This window comes from Telopea speciosissima, chromosome 2 (genome assembly GCF_018873765.1).
Source record: "Telopea speciosissima isolate NSW1024214 ecotype Mountain lineage chromosome 2, Tspe_v1, whole genome shotgun sequence".
NCBI lineage: Eukaryota > Viridiplantae > Streptophyta > Magnoliopsida > Proteales > Proteaceae > Telopea > Telopea speciosissima.
This window is the reverse complement of record NC_057917.1, coordinates 74,546,797-74,572,209: the sequence shown is the minus strand read 5'-3', so window position 1 is coordinate 74,572,209 and position 25,413 is coordinate 74,546,797. Positions and strand designations below refer to the sequence as shown.

At 36.8% G+C, this 25,413-nt stretch overlaps 2 protein-coding genes across 3 annotated transcripts; one reads left to right on the top strand and one right to left on the bottom strand.

The window, feature by feature from the left end:
- LOC122650354 (L10-interacting MYB domain-containing protein-like) lies at positions 1-3,055 on the top strand. Of its 2 annotated transcripts, none has more exons than XM_043843763.1 (3): positions 1-100; positions 1,803-2,159; positions 2,254-3,055. In XM_043843763.1, exons 2-3 carry the CDS (start codon positions 1,803-1,805, stop codon positions 2,839-2,841), a joined length of 945 nt encoding a protein of 314 aa, XP_043699698.1. In that variant the 5' UTR covers positions 1-100; the 3' UTR covers positions 2,842-3,055. The 2 variants fall into 2 exon arrangements, with proteins under 2 accessions (XP_043699698.1, XP_043699699.1); XM_043843764.1 differs by lacking the exon at positions 1-100 and adding an exon at positions 808-1,180 and having other exon boundaries at positions 1,804-2,159.
- Positions 3,056-3,989: 934 nt separating this feature from the next.
- Positions 3,990-15,927, bottom strand: LOC122650353. Its single transcript, XM_043843762.1, has 10 exons — positions 15,716-15,927; positions 15,246-15,382; positions 15,017-15,151; positions 14,236-14,346; positions 13,285-13,566; positions 12,164-12,363; positions 10,111-10,414; positions 8,538-8,651; positions 4,799-4,990; positions 3,990-4,438 (listed from the first exon to the last, which is right to left on the bottom strand). The coding sequence occupies exons 1-10, from the start codon at positions 15,915-15,917 to the stop codon at positions 4,094-4,096; spliced, it is 2,022 nt and encodes a 673-aa protein (XP_043699697.1). The 5' UTR covers positions 15,918-15,927; the 3' UTR covers positions 3,990-4,093.
- Between the last annotated feature and the right edge of the window lie 9,486 nt (positions 15,928-25,413).

The window sequence follows — 25,413 nt, the reverse complement described above, 5'->3', positions numbered from 1 at the left end:
CGCAAGAGAGAGAGGAGAACGATAACCCTTGACGCCGGGCAGACAATTCACGCCGAGCAGACAAATTGGCCGGATTTCTTGCATCCACAGTTACCATTAGGTACGGATTTCTCTATCTCTCTCGCAGTTTGTTGTCTATGAGAATCGGTTTTATTGTTTTTTCTCACCAGTGTTCGCTTATTTCTTTGATTTTCTGTATTCTATTTCTGCTAATCAACTTCACTATTCGCTTTGAAAAAGCAAAATCTATATACGTAGCAGGTTAAGCTTCCTTTCTTCCTAACCTTTTCATGTCCTTCTCATTTTCCCTCATGACAATGCTTCTTGCTGAGATGGTTAGGGTTTGAGTTTCTACCTTAAACCTCCCTACATTTGCAGACTTTCTTTAACTTTCTTATGTGGGTGAGAAAAGGGTTCTCTCCACGAAGAGAGCCGTCTCTAGGTGGAGGAAGAAACTTCTGTTTTCTTTTCAAATTTGAGAGATTGACGGTTTCTGAGAGTATTGCTTTACTGTACTTGTTTGTAACTCCTAGCGTGAATTGTGAAGATTGAGGTTGGAAATTCCAATAAAAGAGGACTCCTGGTTTTGTGGGGAACAAATTGAAAAAGTGCTTCTGCTTTAGCCTAGTTCTGTTGTCTGGGCAGATTGTTCTGTGGTTACCAGCTCATAACACGACTATGTTGGATAGCGGGTTTTTGCGTGTTAGAGATTTTCTTTAAGTAATTCCCCAACACTTCTTCAAGTAATTCTTTCATGTGGTAGCTTGAATTCTGGGACGTATATGCTGCAATCTACTTTTTGTTTGACCTTAAAGAGTTTGACGAGAGTTCTTTTCGTTCGTTCTTAGACTGTATAGGTCGAAATAAAAGTAGAATATTGGAGTCAAAAGAATGGTATTTAGGATTCTGTTGAGGCTTTAGTTCTGCAACTGTAAGGTAGTTGCGAGACATTGAAGCACACCCTCTTCTGATTTGAACACTAGAAATTAAAAAGGTTAATACTTCCCCTTTCTTTATCATTAAACTGAGGAATGAGATGGTTTTGTTCAAAGTGATAGGCTCAGGAAGTTCCAGAAAATGGCAATGTGCGGGCATCTTCCTGACTAAAAAGATAGGTTTCAGACAAGACAATCAGTGATTTTTTAGTGAAGCTAGTTTGAGCTTTTGGGTGACGTACAGACATCTTTCCCATTCTTTATGATTTAATTGTCTCTTGTTCCTTATTAATCGGTCATATCTCACTAGTTACTTCCTAATTTGCTTAGCCTGAAACTACATGTCTGATCTCTTTCTGGCTACTTGGTGGGATGTACACTGTGACTCTACTTTCACACCTGCTATTTGCTCTCCGAATTCTCTCAAATTCTGTCAGCACGTAGCCAGTTCCAGTAGGCTATTCGGCCAGAATTCCTATCCTTTCTGATCACTGTTTTGCTAATAATTTTAGTTTTCTCCTTGTATCTCTCAGTTTTGAATATTTTGGGTATATCATTCTGGTTCATTCTCTTGAAGTTATTGCATTAATGGATGCTTGTGCTATGTAGCTTCAGCTTCTAGCTGATCATTTGTGAATGAATGTTATATCTGTCACCATCAGTCTTGTGGATGGGTAATATTTTAGGAATCAAACTGTGCATTATGCAAATGGATGATTACCCTTTTACCCGTTTTACGGCTCTTCGATGTTTTGTGGACCAACACCTAATTGATTTAGATTGAATTTCAATTTTTCTCTGTGAATTTGGTTTCCTTCTTTTTAGTTGCATGCTTTATTCTTTCATTTGAACTAGAATTTATTTCAGATGGATAATGGAAAGGGGATTGAAGTGGGTATGAAGGGTGATGCGAAGGGTCCGAAAGAATCATATTGCTGGTCTGATGAGAGGATAAAGTTACTAATCGATATTGCTATAGATTATTCACGCAAAGGGTACAAGCTGAATACTTCTTTCACGAAGGATGGTTGGGCCCACTTATTGAGAGAGTACAACCAAAAATGTGAGAAGCAAATAGCCATGCAACAACTTAAGAATAGATGGAATATTTTGAAAGCTATGTGGGTTGCATGGGTGTCTTTGAAAAATAGTGGTTGGACGTGGAACACGGCTTTGGGGACTGTTGATCCACCTAGTAAAGAACATTGGGATGCTTATGTAAAGGTATGAACTCATCCCATAGCATGTCCAGCTTAATTTGTTGTTTATTCCTAAATAATTTTTTATAATAGTTCTCTGTTGAAAAATTAAACTGCAGAAACATATTCATGGGAAGCATTTCAGGCATGGCCCATTGCGTAATGAACAAGAACTACGGGAGTTGTTCTACTCTATTGCTGCTGATGGTGAAGGTGCAATTTGCACCTATGAAGATCACCCACTACTACCCTCACCAAAAGGGGTAACAGCTTCCAACAGTGCAGCGTTAAACATGGATGCTGATGACTCAAGTAATGATGATGTCTTGCCAGTTGAGGTGTTAAATATGAAGAAGAAAACGAAGCAGAAGAGCAAGAGATCTATAGGGTCATCATCCAAGAGGTCAAAGAGTGATGATTATGATGATGTGGGTGACACACTTAAGAGAATACTTGCTCTAGAAGAGCAAAGAAGAGCAAAGATGATTGGAGGAAAGAAAGATACCACACTTAAGGAGGCAGTTGAGATTCTTAACTCTTTGGAAGGGATTGAACTTGGTAGTAACAATCATGTGCTGGCTTTGGAGGTGCTAGAGGACCCAACCAAAAGAGAGATGTTTATTACGATGCATGAATCAGCTCGAATACCATGGCTCCTTAGAGCAATTCAGAGGAAAGCAAGAGAGGACCTTGGATCTCCTATTTGATGTGCATAATAGACACTTTTTTTACCATATGGTTTGAACCAAGTTAGCTGTCATCATAGATTTAAGGCTGAGGCGATAAAAGGATGATTTTTTATTTTTTGGCTACTGATCTGGTCACCAGCAATCACCACATGAGGAAAAATGGAATATAAGAGGGGTATTTTATGACAATGTATGGGGAGGGAAGCATTATTACAAGACCTGTACTTGGATACCTTTCTCACTCGTTAAGTTGGGGTGGTTGAAGTCCCTGGCGTGGGGAAGGGGAAGGTTGGGGGAAGACCATCGTATGCTAGGACCCTAAGGTCTGCTATATAGAGACCCCCAATGTATTTGCAACAAATTGGATACCCCTATTTCATTGCCTTCTTTTATGAAGCTTTTGATTCCATGAAGTCCAATCCAAAGTAGGGGGGGGGGGGGGGGGGAAGGGTTCCCTCAGAATGTCTTCCCTTTGTAAAAGTTCTGTTGAGGTTGGGGTATTTTTAGAAGGATCAATTTGTTGTAGGCGTCTGTTTAAGATTATTTTTTTCAGGTGCTTATAGAACACTCCTTACCCCTTAACCAGTTGTCCAAATTGCAACTTTAGGGGTTTTTTTTCCGGGGTACTTATAAAATCTCCCTCACAGCAGGGGTGTCACGAGGTTTTTTGTTTTTTCATTGTGTTCTTCAGACTTCTTTATGTTACATTTAGGTTTAATGGTTTTTGGCTTAGGTTTCATAGAATTCTCTCACAATCTGTGTTTTTTTTAGCGCGGTTTCCTCTCCAAATTGGATAAAGGAATGCAAACAATGGGAGCATATGCATATGTTAAACGTTTTGTGACCATCCAATCTGACAAGGTAAAGAAAATAGCAGATGCCCAACTGAAACAGATGGACATGGCCATCTGATCCACCTACAAGCTCAGCATGTAAATGGTCCAAAAGAACCGGATTCAGGTATAAATTCAGTGAACAATCAATCCTACACGCGAACTACGAGTCCCATGCAAGTATGAAGTAAAAGTTCATCAAAGTTTTTGCAGAGGCAGAGTTACAGACATTTAATCCCCGCCTCATAAAGTCAGAATAATGTTAATTTCACTATCAACAATGATCTTCATCAATTTTCTCATCTATATAACCTTTACAAGTTTTTCTGCTTATTGATAATATACAGAGCCCTGTACATAGAACTACAGATTTGCATGCTAATCAGTCCATGGAAGTCTCAGACAGCAGTTGCAGCCTATATACTGCTTCGCATATCTCAATCTGTAAGCTCCATTACACAGATCTTATCAGAAGGGCAGGCATTCAAGGAACTGTAAATTGAACAATGTATCTCATATGAATTGGGTGAGGCAGGCACAACATCAACCCATTCCTTATCAACCTTCTCAACATATGCATTTTGCTTCGCGATAGTATAATACTGAAGTTTATCGATTTGCTTTGATATATTTTTCAGAAACTTCATGGAGAATATCATGTCAAAATGTTGGTCAGAATCGTCCATTTTGTTGATTTTGACACCAATATCTGCCTCGCGGGAATCAACTAACCCAAAAAACAATGGATATCCAACAACAGAGTTTTGAACCAAGCTGCTTACCTGCATAGAAGTGCAAGCAATAAGTCAACAGATAAGCAGAAAATAAAAAAGAACTGCCAAAAAATGTGTATGTAATTGTGTGAAACAGAATCACACTAATAAAAGATGTTATTAGCCTGAAAATATTATAGGCATTTATCATTGGAAGGAATCAATGATCAAAGTGGTGCAAATTAATTCGGTATGCTTTACAAGAGTCACTGCTAAGTCATTTTCTAGGTTGCTAAAACACATGATATAAACGAGACTAACCAGAAGAAATGGTTTCCACAAATCAGAGTTCTCAGTATCCAAATCATCATCAAGATACATAATCAATTTTAAAATGTTAATATTAAGATTCTCATTGGGATAACAGACCTGCACATACTCCACGCCCATTTCGGTGAGAATCTCTATAATGTTATTGGATGAAAGTAAGCTGAAGACTCCTCCAGATCCCACCGGTGACTGGAGTATTTCCCATGGTGACTTCATTAGAACCATGTACTCGTTTTGCTCTTCTGGTGAACTGATAACAACAGGCAGCTTCGCCTCTTCGAAGAACCATACCTACAAAAATGTCAAATGGTTAGTCATGATTACAAATATGAATTGCACAGGCTCATCAAAGAACTATATTAACCACACAACTAGAATAATACCCACCATGACTTCCGGGGGGGTATTTCTGATCAGATAGACTCCCCCCCCCCCCCCAAAAAAAATAAAAAATAAAAAAAATCACAAAGTAATAATACTGATAATGATAATTATGATGATGATGATGTCTTGGTAACTCCTAGAGGAGCATTTCCCCATAGGATGCCACCACACAACTGTGGGATGTCAATATAGCATCTATGAAAGATCGTTCTCTTCATTCAGAATGTTCATTGAATCAGAGTCAAAACTGCATTGCTCCAGCAAAATATTGTACCTTAGATCTATTTGAGGTTAAGATTCCCAGCAAGGGATGATGATTCACATTTAACTTGGAAGTGGAGACGGCTTCCACTTAAAAGTTACAGAATATGATCGAGTCTTGGAGCCTGCGTTGACGTAAGAAACTGGAAATTTAATACCCCTAAATTTTATACCAACTTTTGAGGTCTAAACATGCTTGTTTAGCTTGATTTGTTGCCACAGGGAAAGTTCTCAGACATCTGTCTCATGAACACAAGATCTCAAGAATTGGAAAAGATCTAGGAGCCAGAACTTTTGCAGAGTACAAATGATAATAAGAATTATTAATTTTCAGTAATGTCTGAACAGAATCTTGTCATGTACAAACTCCTTTGTAGTTGATCTGTCATATGACATTTGATGATTTAAGTTGTCTCAACGTTCTCATGCTGAAGCAAATCCTCCTCCCTCTTGAAGATGGTGCTGATGCTTTCAAGACCCTTCAGGTTTCGGTTCCTAGAGATCCAATATCTATTGTTTATTATTCAGGTAGTTCTCTGACCCACATCCATAACACTATACAAATCCACAATTTCACTTGAACTCCATAAACCTCCTTAAAAGCCTTCAACTGATGGCGTAAACACTCATACCCATTGACCAAACTTCAACTTTCGTAAATATTTTGCAAACCGCAGGAGATGCTGTATTGTATATCTTGGGGGCGGGGGGGGGGGGGGTAGGGGGAGGAATCTGTGTGTCATGCTGTATGCTGTATATCCAATTAGTTCTTTTACAATACAATATGTACACAAAACGTTACCAGATTAGACAATGATCAACCTCAAAGCATAGATCTCCAGTTGTCTACAAGTAAGCTCGGTGAACATACATAAAATCATTAATAGCAAACGTACAGTCAATGGTATATGAGTCAATATTGGTGAATAAATAAGGAATAGACCTCTCTTCATAAACCCAAGAAATTGCATATGGGAGCAAACCAAGAAGACTTTGCCATGGGGCACAGAGGAGCTATCAGCCAAGTATAGACTGCATATTCAAGTCCTTGAGGTCTTGCTTTCAAACCACAAGATCCCCAATTAAAACAACCACATTTATTGTAAGAATAGGTGTTTCAGATTTCTCATGCTTCTTATATACAAAGATTCCATCACTTACTCCATCAAATCGACAAATCCTACTTCAGATATTCCTAAACCCAGCAAAAAAATAAAAATATTAAGAACCCCAACCCTGAAGACATTTTCATGTCTAGAATTCATCTTGTGACAGAGATCAAATAACAATATGGTAGGATTGTCTAAGACTTGCCAAAATTATTGATGAAAAGGGGCAATCCTAGTTTATCCTGCATCATGCTATTGTCCTAAATCCCCATTCTTTTTGCTGGCATGTGTATTCTTTCCAACACAATTAATCTCCATCTTAACATTTTCATTCCTTCTTCTGTCATCAAAAGTACCAATATTTGAACAAAAGAATTGAAATTCTATACCTCCTACTGTGCAGTTACCTATGATCTGTTATCCTAAATCCCCAAGTTTTTTGCTGATATGTATATTAACTCCAAGATGGTAATCTCCATCTAGGCATTTCAATTCCTTCTTTTGACGTAACAAAATACCAACATTTGAACAAAAAGAGTTGAAATTGAATACACAAATCTAGTGACTAGAATAGTGTGGGACCTAAATGATCTAATGAATAGAGTCCACCATCTGAATTTAGCAACTGATAGATTAGAGAAGAAAGTTGTTGGGATATCCACGCATAAGGCAGAAAAATAGTCCCACATTGGATATGAATGGGGATGTGGGTGGGTTAATAGGTACTTGGGTACCCTCTCCTTAACGGCTAGCTTTTGAGGATGAGATCCAAGTTCCTAATAAGTGGTATCAGAGCCGGGGCATGGAAATTCCCGTTTGGTCGAGGATTCTCGGGTTTGATCTCAGGCTCCACGTTAGCTTCCGCGTGGAGGGGGAGATCAGGATCTCAAGCTCCACGTTTGTCTTCTGCGTGGAGGGGGAGATTGTTGGGATATCCACGCATAAGGCCGAAAAATAGTCCCACATCGGATATGAATGGGGATGTGGGTGGGTTAATAGGTACTGGGCACCCTCTCCTTAACGGCCAGCTTTTGAGAAGAACAACTCTTAAAATTTAAATACCAATTTTAACATACAATTTTCAAAAAATGGCTATTTCCGTGGATACCTAGTGATCTCCACCCTCCCCCCCCCCCCCCCCTTCAAAACAAAAAATAATGCAGATTGATAAGAGGATCTACTGGTGGTGGATTTTCTTTTAAGATAGAAAGAAAGAGACTGCTAGCAATGGAGCCACAAGGATAGGGAAGAAAGGGAATCGCAAGGATGAGGGGAAGGGAGAAGATATGGGGAAGAGAGAAAGGCAACGACTTCAATATTAACTAAATCAAACTAATTTTTTATTTCAAAATTTCATAAATTCATGTAGAATTACAACCCTATTTATAAAGCCCCAATAAATTGACTTTAAGACTCATATAACAGATAAATAATTATCCCTTCAAGTTACCTAAATAAAAACTAATTTAAACTGATCAAATACTTGCTATAGAAGACTCCAAACAGTATAAACTACGAACTAACAATAAGACATAAATACTTAACTAATATGGACTCTTTCTATACTGAACTTACTTAACAATACATGGGACCCACACAATCTTATCTATATACTTATTCCCATGTAAAGAATTAAGACCCCAAATATGGGCTCTTAAAAAAAGCTCGTTACATCACCTAACCATGAGCCAAAATAAACTTTTCCGAGGCTCGATTGACCCAATTGGACAATCTTAACTGTATCACCCCCTTCCATGGATAAGGTTTCCACTAATTCATAAGCATGGACTTGCATCATAAGGGAAAAAAATATATATGCTTCACATCACATCTATATGGAACAGAGAGCTCTCTCAAACTAAAACACAGTCAAGTTTACAGGATGTCACCTTTACCTTTATTTTTGTTTCTGTATATAATTGGTTATTCACTAGTTATCAAGAGATCATGTCATCAATGTAGACCATCACAGGAGAAAAAGTCAATGGGAAAAACACAAAGTTTCAGGCCCTGTTTAAATCAATATCAATCTAAGCTGCAGATCAAAAACTCTAAGCAGATAATAATTAAGGAATTAAACAAACCTTTTCCTTGTCCAGAAAAAAGTAGTCGTAATCGGAAAAAAGCTTTTGGAATGGTTGGACGTCATGGGTGGGGGAAACCATCATCAAAGGTAGTGAGACACATTCTTTGTCAATCTGCAATTACAAATCATCAAATGATTCGATGAAGCCACAGAAAGCTATCAAAATAAAGCTTTTATGATATCAGTACAGCATTGTTCATAAAATTGATGTTTATAAATTATTTGCACATCAGATTGACTAAACTAATGTTCCTAACAAATGACAAGTTCAATGTGAAAAACTATCAGCTACGGTAGAACTATATATCTGCTTAAACCATTAAATCATTTGAATCTAATGAAATTGTGAATCACATTGCCTAGAGCAGAACAATTCAGAGGGGATAAGAATATATTTTAAGGCAAGGGGGAAAACTTAGTTGCTAGAAAAGGAAATTGGACTAAAAATAAGTTAATTTTGTTAAACAAATCAAGCACTTACATGGGCTTGTCTGCCTATAAACAGGAAATTAGCTTCAAGTTATATATAAGTTTTTTTAACAAATTTTCTGGGAGATTGACCAGATCGTGGAAGCAATGCCTTTTGAACTAGGGCAAACATGGTACTAGCGCTCTAGAAGTACCAGGATACTATTACCATCACTAAAAATCTTCTTTCTGTCAGTTGAAAATCATAATAAGATACCAAAAGTTCCAAGTATGAAATCTGTAGAAAATTCTTGACTGAGCCTTATATTTAGAGAATGAGTATCTTCCTTATCCTTCATACCCAAAAAGCATATATTCCGCACATGCAAGTAGATGAAGTGACATGTTTAGAACAGCCATCATAACCAATGTGTTACTCTGTCAAATGACACTGGAAAAAATAGGGGTCTTAGTCTGCTATTTTGTGACCAATATCCCATATTCTTGGCTAGTTGGATGCTAGCCATATTTTAGAATTATTTAATTAACTTTATATTCCGTAAAATATCAAAATAACATGATTTTTGTCGTAAGTATTAAAAAAAAAAAGGTTCAATAAGGGTTGCCACTCTATAACGTAAATTGTAGTCAAAGATGGCCACTGTCATGACCTTTTCTTTTTCTTTAATATTATGCTTAAACCTTTAGATGTAGCATTTTTTTAACTTAACCTCACTGGTGGAGTATTTAGAGAATTTTTTATTTTTTATTTTTTAAAGCTTCTTACTTGTAAGGTCGTGCAAGCAAAACCAAAATTTGAAAGTCCAAATTTGCTTATTACATTCATATAAAATGAAAATAATTATTAAGAAGAGAATGAAGCATTACACGGGGTGGGGAGAGGCTTCATGTAACCGGGGTTTTCCCTAGGGCCTGAACCGTAAACCCGGGCAGGTTCAAGGGTTTCCTCGTTAGCAAAAAATAATAATAATAATAATAATAATTAAAGAACAGAATAACTAAAACCAAATCACAATGTTTGGTTTAACAATATGCAATGCCAGTTCACACTCATATGCAATAGTAAATAGAGCTAACACAAATTGGGTCCAAGCAATCCATGGAAACAAAGATAGAACATAGACCAGTTATCAGGTATTCACCTTCAAAAATCTCCTTTCATCATCAAGTAATGACTGAAGAAGGAGCGCATTGGATGACTCCTTAACACTTTCAGAATGACAAAGATTAGTGTCCAAGCCAATGGCATAATTGTCATTGGCATCCACTACTAGAATAATGGCAACTTTTCCTTTTAACATGAGATCAATTCCCCTTTGTTGCAGTTGATGATTTCTGTCGAGCTTCCCTGTATGTTCAGAACAAGTGAAGCCATCCTTTGGTATCTTCAAGGGATTTTTCGATAGCTTGGTTGCATTAGAACAGATAAACTTGGAAAAATCCCATCTGATTCAAGAAGTCAAAAATAGAAATAAGGAACACAGAATTGCAAAACATCTTTATCTTGTGATTCACACTAATTTACAAGCATATGCAGCATGGGAAAACATGAAGATCAACCTCAAGCCAAGTGCTATCATAAGTCTCAAGATTACCATGCATCTTTCCTCTCCATCAGTCATTAATTACATCTATCCAGACCTACCAACTTTGCTTGCATGAAGATGGAGATAAGTCCTCAATCAATTTGGAAAAAGGGATTTCTTTCCCACTTTTTTTAGGGGGGGAGGGGGAGGGAGGCATATAGGGAGTGTTGCAAACAAAGATTTTCAAGTGAATATACTTTGGAAAACAACTGAGGAGAAGTTTGGGAATGTGTTCCAGAAGTGGGAACACTTCACTGCCAGGAACACCAGGAATATCCAAACATCCAGAAAATGTTTAAGAAGAAGAAACAAATGGCAGAAGTAATCCAGATGGTTGGGTCAAACATGAAATTGCAATATTTCAACCTGTAATAGAAGCAGCCCCAGCAATCTTCAAATAAATTCTATGGAGATTCTTTGCCCATATAATTTACCTAAGTTGTCCATCATATACTATTTTAGTCCCTTGTTGTAGGCACCTAGGCCTAAATACAAAGCAGAAACACATTCAACCACCAGAAACTCTACACACATAAATAACATCAATTACTTAGATGACAATGCTGAGATGTTCAAGAGCATTTCCACTCCTGAAACTTGTGCTGAGAAGAACTGGATCATTCAGATCTGTTATTAGGTCTAAGAACCAAGAACAACAATGTATAGTGGGAGACATACAAATTTACAATCATCTTTTATTATTAATAGGACATAGATTTCTATTTTTCCCTTTTCTGTACGATAACTCATATGATACTTTATTAATAAGACCTTGGCGCAACGGTATAGTTGCTCCATTGCGACCTAGTGGTTGTGGGTTCTAGTCGGGAAACAGTCTCTCTGCAAAGCGGGCGTAAGGCTGCATACATTATGACCCTCCCCCGACCCCGCAGTGGCGGGAGCCTCATGCACTGGGTACGCCATTTTTTATACTTCATTAATAAATGATAAAATTGTAAGCAGATTCACCTTGGGAAGAAGGCTTTTTTTTTTTTCTTCTCTTTCCAACTTCTTTAATACTTGGGAACAATAAACTAATGTTTTTAGTTGTCATCTGACTTGGCTTTGTATACCGTCAGGAAGCATCTTACTAATTGGTACAACAAAAAGAAAAAAGAGAAGGGGGGGTTATCTAAAGTGCAATTATTCAGAACTGTACAAATATAGCAAATTTATGATACACAAACCTAAGTTAATGTGGACAAATATGAAATGCCAAAACTAGATATATACAAAATCAGCATATATTTGGAGTTCTGCATATTGGCTTCATAGATCACTGCTCCATGAAAAATTTGACACATTGATTCCCATTATCAAATTTATCTCATAATCTTGGAACCTCATTTGTTGAATAAAAAACATGTAGTGGTTAAGAGGCCTCATCTATTGAACTCATGCAGGAACTAGTGGTTGATGAAGTCAGCATATAGAGAAGTACTGGTGAAAATAAAAGAAGAAATAAAGATTGATCTCACTAGGAAGTAGGGACAGCAAGTTTAAGAACCACAAATAATGGGAAAAATATGCAAACTATCATTGATCAGAAGGATGTTTTGGATCATATTCAGCATAGATTGCACTTTTCAACATAAAAATTGTATTCTACCTTTCAGAGGGTATTCCAGTATTCAGCATTGCCTGTTGAAGCAAGTGAGAATTTACACCCACAATCTGATCTGCTAGCAGGCTCCTTTGCGCTTTCTCACCACATCTGAACCCATGAAAAATATGTTGCTGCTTCATTTCACACAGTTTCTTTTTGGCTGCTATGAGACGCTGTTGGAATTTCTTTCTTTGTTTCCACTCCTGTAATGATTCTGGAGATCAATTAATGACTGGATCCTCAGACGATATAACCAGAGAACCCATTCAAATTTAACTAGTTACTTTGATCTAATATACATCTGGTCAGGCCCAAAATATCTGCCATGTGGCTGTTGAAGAAGTCCAAATTTTGTGGGACAATAGACCCCAAGGTTCCCTGCTCACATATCAAATTTCAGCATAATTGATATTTGATATTGGCCAAGTGGCAGAATCAAGTATGCCAATCCAGGATTACCAAGAAGGCTCACACCAAGACATAGACTACAGAGTGGGGGCATGCCCGAGGGTATATGGTTGAGTTTGGCACTAAAATTCGGCACATATCCAATGCAGACCATACCTTATAAATGGTTGGAATTGCCACACGGTACATCAAAGTGGACCGTCAAGAGAGCCTTCTCTTGACAGGACAATTGGTATTACAACATTTCTTTAACCTTGTCAAGCAAGGATAACATAGGAGTGCAAAAGAATATTTTTCATCTCCTAAGTATAAGTCCAATGTAATGAAAGCTTGGTAAGCAAGTTGACCTTGAAATCTTATGTTGGTCGCTAAGTAGTATAAAAAGAAATAAACCTAGTTGACATTTTAACAACAATCCAAAGACAACTCTCTACTAATACTGCAGGCAAAACTACCCGGCAGATAGAAGCACAATGAGAATTGGATGGAGAACAAGATACCAACGGTGCAACTGATAAACATGTAGATAACTTTACTTTCTAGCATGGTGGCAAATGAAAAATGTCATAGCCATGGAACAAAATCTCAGTTTCTAGAAAGATGAGACAAGAGAAATGTAGTCCGGAAGCTTGCATTAATATCAGCCAAAATAGGTTACTGAGGTGACAAACTCAGTCTGACAAATGATACTGTAACAGAAAAGGAGCAGTACCAACCAGTTGGCGCCTTTCTTTTTTGGACCTATAGTCGGAACGTAAATTCAACTCAAGAAGCCCCTTTGGGGGTGTGATATGCATTTCTCTTCTCGTCATATCAACATCTGGAACAATTGCTTCAACAAAAGGGATCCACACAAAGGGACCAGAAGCATCTTTTTCTGAAATTGAAGAACCAGTCCGATCAAGCACTTCTTCAGATGAGTTGAGCCTAACCCGTAGGAGGTCATTCACTCCACTTTTGAAGACATCAGCAATAGTTCCCACTGGTTTGCCTGTGTCCTAGAAGGAAACAATATTATCAGTATTTCTGAAATTAAAATCTGCAACCAACAATATGGATGCTTTTTTTTTTAAAGGTCAAATATGGGAGCATTATTTTAGACATTTAAACAGTAAAGATGAACGTCTAAACAAAATTGACTAAAAACGGTTTCTTAAAGATTCATCAGTTTTAATAAATTGTATAACAAAAGCTTCTAATTTTCTGAAAAAGTGGTTATGTCATATACTGGCACCAATCATGGATGGGAAGCACATGATCTATTATTCATCATTTGTCAGCAGGCATTTTTTAAAAGTAGTTGCAGATAAACAAGTCCATTAAAGGAATATCAAAGCAGAAGAGATTAAACAATATTGATCAGTTCCTGATATCATGTGAAATGATAAATATAAATATAAATCCATACAAATGTATGAATGTGTCAAATTTGGTAGGGGCAGTGTATCTAAGATTTCATACTGCATCTACAACCACCAAAAGTGTTGCAAGTCTTGAGCTACATACAGCTCAACGATCTCATTAGGATATCATGAAGGTCATTCTTTTGGAATAATGTTAAGGAATAAATGTCACAAAGAAATTTGACTTCCATTTTTCACTTTAACTGCTGCTGGATATAAAGGTAATAAGTCCACATCTTATGAATAAAGGTAATAAGTCCACACCTTATGAATAACTGCCATGCCAACAAGATCAGGGGTATAAAATTCACCATCTTCCAGGACTGGCCTGTCATGTTCCCTTACAAGAAAAGTTGAGCCCACTAGTTGTTTAGCCTGAGAAAGAATAAAGCATATAAGACAAGCTGTCAGGGCAACATTTTCACCTAAAAAGTATATTAAATAGAGTGCCTCTATGTAGCAATTTATTCTTTGAATGCCTCCAAAAGCTTTATCTAAGCTGTAATTTATATTTAAAAAGAACAAAAAGGTTAGTCACAAAATTCTGAGCTATGAGGTAATTATATTTTTTTTCCAATTGATTCCATTTCCATTCCTTTTTCTTCCTATTTTCAGAGAAAACTAATCCTCTTTCCCTGTAAGAACCTTTATCTCCTACAGAAGCGCGTTTATGCCTAGAGCAAATTGCTGTCAGATCAGATTCTCAGAGGTTGGATGATGTTTTGGAATTAATTGCCAATAAATTAATATTATGGAAGTCTATAAGAAAAAATAATCTTTAAATTCATGGCCCAAGACACTGGCGAGTGAAATGTGGAGCTGCAACATAATTGAAATTCTCTCTTTTTTTTTTTATTATTGAAGAATCCTCTCCCTAACTAGATAAAGTGGAACTGTGATTCCTCAAGAATATTCCACCATCATTTAAAGAACAGTATTGGACCCAGTTTACAAGTACTTAAAAGCATTTTGCAACATACACAAATGTATGACACAATAGGAAATACAAAACATTCAATCCAGACACCAGTTACAGTAAACTGACCTTGTCGACCGTATCAATTCCACTTAGACTAACTATCCAACTCTTCTGCCCAGGGTGACTTCTTCCATCAACCAGCTCAACTTCTCGACTCATTTCCCTACCCAAGATTCGCTCCCTCAACCATCTCTTTCCTGGCTGAAAACAGTAATTTCTTGTGAGACTATAAACTTATTCCAGTATAGAAACCTATAGCCGAGCATATATGCTTGTACCTCTAATTACTACTCACCTGTGTAAATCGCAGCTCAGGAAAATCAGTGCTGGGTTGTACACGTAGCTCTCCTTGAAGCCCATGAGCAGCGGCTATGTATCCAATTTCAACGAATTCCGACTCATTGGTACTGGTTTCAACAACTTCTTCAATCACTGAAGCACAATTTTGTGGAGCATAAGCAAACCCAGTTTGCACAAAGAGTCAAACCTCATGGAAATAAGAAAACGTATAAACAACAAATCAAGGAGGTAAAATGAATCACAACTATCGAAGAAAATTTCTTGAACAAATTCATTACCATAAAAAATCACATTGACATTGCAATGTGACAAATTGGAACATAAATGAATGACACAGAAACAACGAAAGCCCAGAAGAGGAAGAACCGAACTTATCAATGGAAGTGTCTAACGTAGATGAACTGCAATACCCATCAAAACAAAACCCATAAATATCAAGTCTACGAATGAAAAAGAATAAATTACCAGTGCTCTGCAGAGCGTTGAGGGTATGCCGATAGAAACGCGAACAGTTCAACCGAAGTAGTGCCCGTGACTGAGATGCAAGTGGTCTTCTGCAATAGCTTACAGGAAGAGCTTCTAGGCGTCGGCTGTTGGGGAGGAGATGGAGTGGAGAGAAAGAAGTCGAAGCAGAAGAGAGCGGCGAAGAGCTCTGCATCTTTTCCATTCGCTCACCAGTCGCCTCTAGAGCAACAAATGGGATTAAATTGGCCGTTGGAGAAACAGATAAGGGTATTTTCGTCATTTAACGGGGAAGAAGTGGAGAACGAGAAACTTCGAAGAACCAATCTCTCCAAGAAAGATACTTGGCAAAATCCACAAAAATGGGCCCATGGCCTATGGGCTGAGTACTAAGGTTCACACCAATCCGGCCCGTGAGAGATCAGAACTACAGCAATCTCTCTCTCTCTCTCTCTCTCTCTCTCTCTGTTTAAGTAATGTGCTTTTTCCTCCCAAATGATTCGATCAAAGTATCCACTCTCCACATACTTCACCAAAGATATGAGAAGTTGCAAGTTCCTACCATGGCGTGGATAATATAAGAAATGGGAAAGAGATCACCGGGACACCAGTTTGGGGGAATCTCCCACACCACACCAATGTCAGCACGGTAAAAATAGTATCATTCACAAGAGACTCATATGATCAAGATAGTTTATGAAAGATGATGATAGTAGACTGATATCACAGGAAACTTTTTTCCAAAACAAATTCCGTCAAGGCAAAGAGGAAACTTATTGAAAGCTTCGTCCAACAATCGAAATGACGAAGAACAGCCTTTTACATTTTCCATTTTCTTTGACGAGATGTGATTATTCAAACATTAATAAGCCTTTACATCATCCCTTGGATTGGGATAAAAGAGTTAGTAAAGAATTTAATCTGGTAAATTATGTGGGCAACATGTCCTCAAAATTAGAACGACAATAGAGTTTATAAAGCATATGTGTGGGCTGTTAAAGAAAGGCTTCCTAAACACATTTGTGGATGAAATGTTCACTATTATTTTAATTACAAATCATTATAAAGGGGAAAGTATTTGTATACAGGACGTTCTCCCATTAGCTCCATTAAACAGGGAATTGAGCCTGGTGTTTATGTTATCTCAGATGGGCATTTATGTTCATCTGACTGCATTTAATGTCGACCGAGCATATGTAAGGCCATGCATGAAAACTTTTGCCTTGCATTTTTTAAACTTTGAGCGACAAAACTTAGTGAGTTTAGTGAGTTGAATTCTTGTGCTGAATATTCTAAGTAGAACCTTCTTATTCGAAATTGATCATTATCTTAATATTGCTAAATTAGTAATTTTCACGTCTTCTAAATTATAGCATAAACAAATGTCTACCTGAATTGAAGTTTTTGTGTGACAGTGTTCGAAGGTGTTCCCTTCTAAAAAAAATTTCTTTCGTATCTCGCCGGTGAGATGTACATCTTAGCGAATTAAACTACATCACTTAATTAGGAATTTACTTTGACTTTTAATGCCCTACCGACTTATGACATCAAATGTCCCATAGAAAATGTATGAGGCATACCATGATCGAAAAAATATCAAGTCTTAAATCTCCTTACTAATCATATAAAAACTTAAATAGTGGTCCTAATTTTCCTGGGTGGCATTGGATGTTTGGGGGCTCCAGGGGCTGACCAGTATGCAATAAGCTATTGCTTTTGATTTGATGAAGAGATATTCATGTCTACTTGAATTGAGGCCTTTGTGTGACATGTTCAAAAGTGTTTTCTTCTAAAAAAAATATCTTTCGTATCTCGTCGGTGAGTTGTTCATCTTACTGGAGAGATGCTAATAATTTGAACTACATCACTTAATTTGGAATCTACTTTGACTTTTAATGCCCTGCCAACTTATGACATCAAATGTTCCATATAAAATATACGAGCCATATCATGGTCGAAAAAATACCAAGTCTCAAACCTTCGTACTAATCATATAAAAACCTAAATGCTTGCACCAATTTTCCAGGGTAGCATTGGATGTTTGGGGGCTCCAGGGGTTGACCAGTGTGCAATAAGTTGATGCTTTTGATTTGATGAAGAGGTATTCATATCTACCTGAATTGAAGCTTTTGTGTGACAGTGTTCGGAGATGCTTGCCAACTAAAAAAAGTTTCTTTCGTATCTCACCGGTGAGATTTACATCTTACCAGTGAAATGCTAATAATTTGAACTACATCACTTAATTTGGAATTTACTTTGACTTTTAATACCCTACCGACTTATGACATTTAATGTCCCATACAAAATGTACGAGGTATACCATGACCGAAAAAATATAAAGTCTCAAACTTCTGTACTAATCATATAAAAACCTAAATGTTGGATCCAATTTTTCTAGGTGGCATTGGATGTTTGGGGCCCTCAGGGGCTGACCAGTGTGCAATAAGTTGATGCTTTTAATTTGATGAAGAGGTATTCCAGTCTACCTGAATTGAAGCTTTTGTGTGACACTGTTCGGAAGTGTTTCATTCTAAAAAAAAATTCTTTCGTATCTCGTCGGTGAGATGCACATCTTACCAGTAATATGCTAATAATTTGAACTACATCACTTAATTTAGAATTTACTTTGACTTTTAATGCCCTATCGACTTATGACATCAAATATCGCATAGAAAATATACGAGGCATACTATGGCCGAAAATATACCAAGTCTCAAACCTCCGTACTAATCATATAAAAACCTAAATGCTGTCCCAATTTTTCTAGTTGACATTGGATGTTAGGGGGCTCCAAGGGCTGACAAGTGTGCGATAAGTTGATGTTTTTGATTTGATGAAAAGGTATTCATGTCTACCTGAATTGAAGCCTTTGTGTGACAGTGGTTAGAGGTGTTTGGGTTCTGAAAAAAAATTCTTTCGTATCTCGCTGGTGAAATGCACATCTTACCGGTGATATGCTAATAATTTGAACTACATCAATTAATCTGAAATTTAATATCGCATATTTTAATGGACGAGGCATACCATGGGCAAAAAAATACAAACTCAAACCTTCGTACTAATCATGTAAAAACCTAAGTGTTGATCCCAATTTTCATAGGTGGCATTGGGTGTAACCAATGTGCAATAAGTTGATACTTTTGATTTGATTAAGAGGTATTCATGTCTACCTGAATTGAAGCTTTTGTGTGACAGTGTTTAGAGGTGTTTTCTTCTAAACAAAATTATCTTTGGTATCTCACCGGTGAGTTGTACATCTTACCGGCAATATACTAATAATTTGAACTACATCACTTAATTTGGAATTTACTTTGACTTTTAATGCCCTGCCGACTTGTGACATCAAATGTCCCATATAAAATGTATGAGTCATACTATGGCAAAAAAAATACCAAGTCTCAAACCTCTGTACTAATCATATAAAAACCTAAAGGGTAAATTACACGTCACCCCTGATTTTCAAACGGAACTCAAATCACCCCTGGTTTAGACCCCAATATAACAAATTAGTCCCTACCGTTAGTTTTATACTGTTAAGTGATGATGTCAGCCAGTTAAATAAATTTGGATACTGATCCAGAAGTTTTCGCAACTCAATCATGTATGATGGAATCATCAAAGATTTTATCTTTTCGAACTCTGTTTGTAACTCACTAGAGGCTTGGGTGGTTCAAGCCAAGCTCCCCGTAAACAAACAGAGCCAATAGAAAGAAGCTTCGGCGGGTGGCCCCAGCTTCAAGCTCTCTTGATCAAGCCGTCGTATTTTGGGGAGGCAACTCTCGAAGCAGGGGAGCCACTCCTAGACCAGCAGAATTAGATGAACGAGCTAAAAGATCGATGGCAAGCCTTACACTAGTAGAGAGGTCTGCTCCTAAACTACCCTTGACATCCTAACATATATTTTGAAGGATAGTATTGTAAATTTAATTCTAATGTTTTAGTACAAGGGTAAATTAGTCCTTTCACACCAATAACTGATAGCAGACTAACACCGTTACTGTAGAGGGGGTGATTTGAGTTTTTTCAAAAATCAGGGGTTGATCTAAGTTTTGTTTGAAAACCAGGGGTGATGTGTAATTTACCCAAACCTAAATGCTGGCCCCAATTTTTCTGGGTGACATTGGATGTTTGGGGCCTCTAAGGGCTGACTAGTGTGCAATAAGTTGATGTTTTTCATTTGACGAAGATGTATTCATGTCTACCTGAACTAAAGCCTTTATGTGACTATGTTCAGAGGTGTTTGACTTCTAAAATAAATATCTTTCGTATCTCGTCGATGAGATATACATCTTACTGGCGAGATGCTAATAATTTGAACTACATCACTTAATTTTGAATTTATTTTTATTATTAATGCCCTGCCAACTTATGACATTAAATGTCCCATAGAAAATTACGATCGGAAAAATACCTAGTCTCAAACCTCCGTACTAATCATATAAAAACATAAATGCTGGCCCCAATTTTCCTGGGTGACATTGGATGTTTGGGGGCTCCTAGGGCTGACCAATGTGCAATAAGTTGAAGCTTTTGATTTGATAAAAAGGTATTCATGTCTACCCAAATTGAAGCTTTTGTGTGACAGTGTTGAAGGTGTTTCCTTCTAAAAAAAATATCTTTGGTATCTCGGCAGTGAAATGTACATCGTACCGACCAGATGCTAATAATTTGAACTACATCACCTAATTTAGAATTTACTTTGACTTTTAATGCCCTACCAACTTGTGATATCAAATGTTCCATATAAAATGTACAAGACATACCATGGCCGAAAAAATACCAAGTCTCAAACCTCCATACTAATCATATAAAAATCTAAATGATGGCCCCAATTTTCCTGGGTAACATTAGATGTTTGGGGGCTTCTAAGGCTGACCAGTGTGTAATAAGTTAATGCTTTTGATTCGATAAAATGTATTCATGTCTACCTAAATTGAAGCCTTTGTGTGACAGTGTTCAGAAGTGTTTGACTTCTAAAATAAAATTCGTTCGTATATCGTCGGTGAGATGTACAGCTTACCGATGAGATGCTAATAATTTGAACTACATCACTTAATTTGGAATTTATTTTTATTTTTAATGCCCTACCGACTTATGACATCAAATGTCCCATAAAAAATGTACGAGACATACCATGGCCGAAAAAATACCAAAGCTCAAACCTCGGTACTAATCATATAAAAACCTAAATGTTGGCCCAAATTTTCCCGGATGACATTGGATGTTTGGGGGCTCTAGGGGCTAACTAGTGTGAAATAAGTTACTATTTTTTGTTTGATGAAGAGGTATTCATGTCTACCTGAATTGAAACCTTTGTTTGACACTAATCGCAAGTGTTTTCTTAAAAAAAAAAAATCATTCGTATCTCGCAGGTGAGATGTACATCTTACCGACTAGATGCTAATAATTTGAACTACATCACTTAATTTTAAATTTACTTTGACTATTAATGCCCTACCGAATTATGACATTAAATATCCCGTATAAAATATACGAGGCATACAATGGTCAAAAAACATACAAAGTCTCAAATCTCCGTACTAATCATATAAATACTTAAGTGCTGGCCACAATTTTCCTAGGTGGTACTGGATGTTTAAGTGGTATTGGATGTTTAGGGGTTTCGTACTAATCATATAAAAACCTTATTGCACAGTGTTCCTCGTGTTTCCTTATAAAAAAAATATCTTTGGTATCTCGCCGGTGAAATGTACATCTTACCGACGAGATGCTAATAATTTGAACTACATCACTTAATTTATAATTTACTTTGACTTTTAATGCCCTACTAACTTGTGATATCAAATGTCCCATATAAAATGTATGAGGCATACCATGGCCAAAAAAATACCAAGTCTCAAACCTCCGTACTAATCATATAAAAACCTAAATGCTGGCCCCAATTTTCCTGGGTGACATTTGATGTTTAGGGGCTCCAAGGGCTGACCAGTGTGCAATAAGTTGATGTTTTTTATTTGATGAAGATGTATTCATGTCTACCTAAATTGAAGCCTTTGTGTGATTATGTTTAGAGGTGTTTGACCTCTAAAATAAATATCTTTCGTATATCGCCGGTGAGATGTACATCTTACCGGTGAGATGCTAATAATTTGAATTACATCACTTAATTTGGAATTTATTTTTACTTTTAATCCCCTACCGACTTATGACGTCAAATGTCCCATAGAAAATGTACGAGACATACCATGGTAAAAAAAATACCATGTCTCAAACCTCCATACTAATCATATAAAAACCTAAATGCTGGCCCCAATTTTCCTAGGTAACATTGGGTGTTTGGGGGCTTCTAGAGCTGACCAATGTGCAATAAGTTAATGTTTTTATTTGATAAAATGTATTCATGTCTACTTGAATTGAAGCCTTTGTGTGACAGTGTTCAGAAGTGTTTGGCTGCTAAAATAAATTTCTTTCGTATCTCGCCGGTGAGATGTACATCTTACCGACGAGATGCTAATAATTTGAACTACATCACTTAATTTGGAATTTATTTTCACTTTTAATGCGCTACCGACCTATGACATCAAATGTCCCATACAAAATGTACGAGGCATACCATGGCCGAAAAAATACCAAGTCTCAAACCTCCGTACTAATCATATAAAAACCTAAATGCTGGCCCAAATTTTCTCTGGTGGCATTGGATGTTTGGGGGCTCTAGGGGCTAACTAGTGTGAAATAAATTGATGCTTTTTATTTGATGAAGAGATATTCATGTCTACCTGAAGTGAAACCTTTGTTTGACAGTGTTCGTGGGTGTTTTCTTAAAAAAAAAAATTTATTTCGTATCTCGCCGGTGATATGTACATCTTACCGGCGAGATACTAATAATTTGAACTACATCACTTAATTTGAAATTTACTTTGACTTTTAATGTCGTATTGACTTATGACATTAAATATCTCATATAAAATATACGAAGCATACAATGGTCGAAAAAATACAAAGTCTCAAACCTCCGTACTAATCATATAAAAAACTAAGTGCTGGCCGCAATTTTCCTAGGTGGTATTGGATGTTTAGGGGCTCCAGGGGCTGACCAGTGTACAATAAGTTGATGCTTTTGATTTGATGAATAGGTATTCATGTCTACCTGAATTGAAGTTTTTGTGTGACAGTGTTCGGAGGTGTTTCATTCTAAAAAAAATATCTTTCGTATCTTGCCAGTGAGATGTACATCTTATCGGCGAGATACTAATAATTTGAACTACATCACTTAATTTGGAATTTACTTTGACTTTTAATGCCCTACCAATTTGTGTCATCATATGTCCATATAAAATGAACGAGACATACCATGGCCGAAAAAATACCAAGTCTCAAACCTCTAAACTATTCATACAAAAACCTAAATGCTGACCCCGATTTTCCTGGGTGACATTGGATGTTTGGGGACTCCAAAGAGTGATCAATGTGCAATAAGTTGATGCTTTTGGTTTGATAAAGATGTATTTATGTCTACCTAAATTGAAGCCTTTGTATGACTGTATTCAGAGGTGTTTGGCTTCTAAAAAAAATTACGTTCGTATCTCACCGGTGAGATATACATTTTATTGGCGAGATGCTAATAATTTGGACTACATAACTTAATTTGGAATTACTTTGACTTTTAATGCCCTATCGACTTGTGACATTAAATGTTTCATATAAAATGTACGAGGCATATAAACCATGGTCGAATAAATACCAAGTCTCAAACCTTCGTATTAATCATATAAAAACCTAAATGTTGGTCCCAATTTTCTTGGGTGGCATGGGATGTGTCGGGGCTGCAAGTGCTGACCAGTATGCAATAAGCTGATGCTTTTGATTTGATGAAGAGGTATTCATGTCTACCTGAATTGAAGTTTTTGTGTGATAGTGTTCAAAAGTGTTTTCTTTTAAAAAAAATATTTTTCGTATCTCGCCGGTGAGATGTACATCTTATTGGCGAGATGCTAATAATTTGGACTACATAACTTAATTTGAAATTTACTTTGATTTTTAATGCCCTACCGACTTGTGACATTAAATATAACATATAAAATGTACGAGGCATATAAACCATGGTAAAAAAAATACCAAGTCTCAAACCTCCGTACTAATCATATAAAAACCTAAATACTGGCCCCAATTTTTCTGAGTGGTATTGGATGTTTGGGGGCTCCAGGGGTGACCATTGTGCCATAAGTTAATGTTTTTTATTTGATGAAGAGGTATTCATGTCTCCCTGAATTGAAGCATTTGTGTGACAGTGTTCGGAGATGCTTGTCAACAAAAAAAAATTTCTTTCATATTTCACCGGTGAGATTTACATCTTACCGGCGAGATGCTATTAATTTGAACTACATTACTTAATTTGGAATTTACTTTGACTTTTAATGCCCTACCGACTTATGATATTTAATGTCCCATATAAAATATACGGGGCATACAAAGGCTGAAAAAATACCAAGTCTCAAACTTCTGTACTAATTATATAAAAACCTAAATGTTGGACCTAATTTTTCTATGTGGCATTGGTTGTTTGGGGCCTTTAGGGATTGACCACTGTGCAATAAGTTGATGCTTTTAATTTGATGAAGAGGTATTCATGTCTACCTGAATTGAAGCTTTTGTGTGATAGTGTTCAGAGGTGTTTCCTTCTAAAAAAAATATCTTTCGTATATCGTCGGAGAGATGTACATCCTACCGGTGAGATGCTAATAATTTGAACTACATCACTTAATTAAAAATTTATTTTAAATTTTAATGTCCTACCGACTTATGACATCAAATGTCCCATAGAAAATGTACGAGGCATACCAAGGCCGAAAAAATACCAAGTCTTAAACCTCCGCATTAATCATATAAAAACCTAAATGTTGGCCTAATTTTCCTGTGTGGCATTGGATGTTTGGGGGCTCTACGGGCTGAGCAGTTTGCAATAAGCTAATGTTTTTTATTTGATAAAGAGGTATTCATGTCTACCTGAATTGAATCCTTTGTGTGACAGTGTTCAGAGGTGTTTTCTTTTACAAAAAAGATCTTTCGTATCTCACCGACGAGTTGTACATCTTATCGGCGAGATGCTAATAATTTGAACTACATTTCTTAATTTGGAATTTACTTTGACTTTTAATGTCCTACCGACTTATGACATCAAATATCTCATATAAAATATATGAGGCATACCATGACCGAAAAAAATACCAAGTCTCAAACCTCCGTACTAATCATATAAAAACCTAAATACTGACACCAATTTTTTCGGGTGGCAATAGATGTTTGGGGCTCCAGGGGCTGACCAGTGTGCAATAAGTTGATGCTTTTGATTTGATGAAGAGGTATTAATGTCTACCTGAATTGAAGATTTTGTGTAACAGTGTTCGGAGATGCTTGCCAACTAAAAAAAATTTATTTCGTATCTCGCCGGTGAGATTTATATCTTACTGGCGTGATGCTAATAATTTGAACTCATCACTTAATTTAGAATGTACTTTGACTTTTAATGCCCTATCGACTTATGACATTTAATGTCCAATATAAAATGTACGAGGCATACCATGGTCGAAAAAATACTAAGTCATGAACTTCTGTACTAATCATATAAAAACCAAAATGTTGGACCCAATTTTCCTAGGTGGCATTGGATGTTTGGGGTCTTCAAGAGCTGACTAGTGTGTAATAAGTTGATGCTTTTGTTTTGATGAAGAATAATTCAT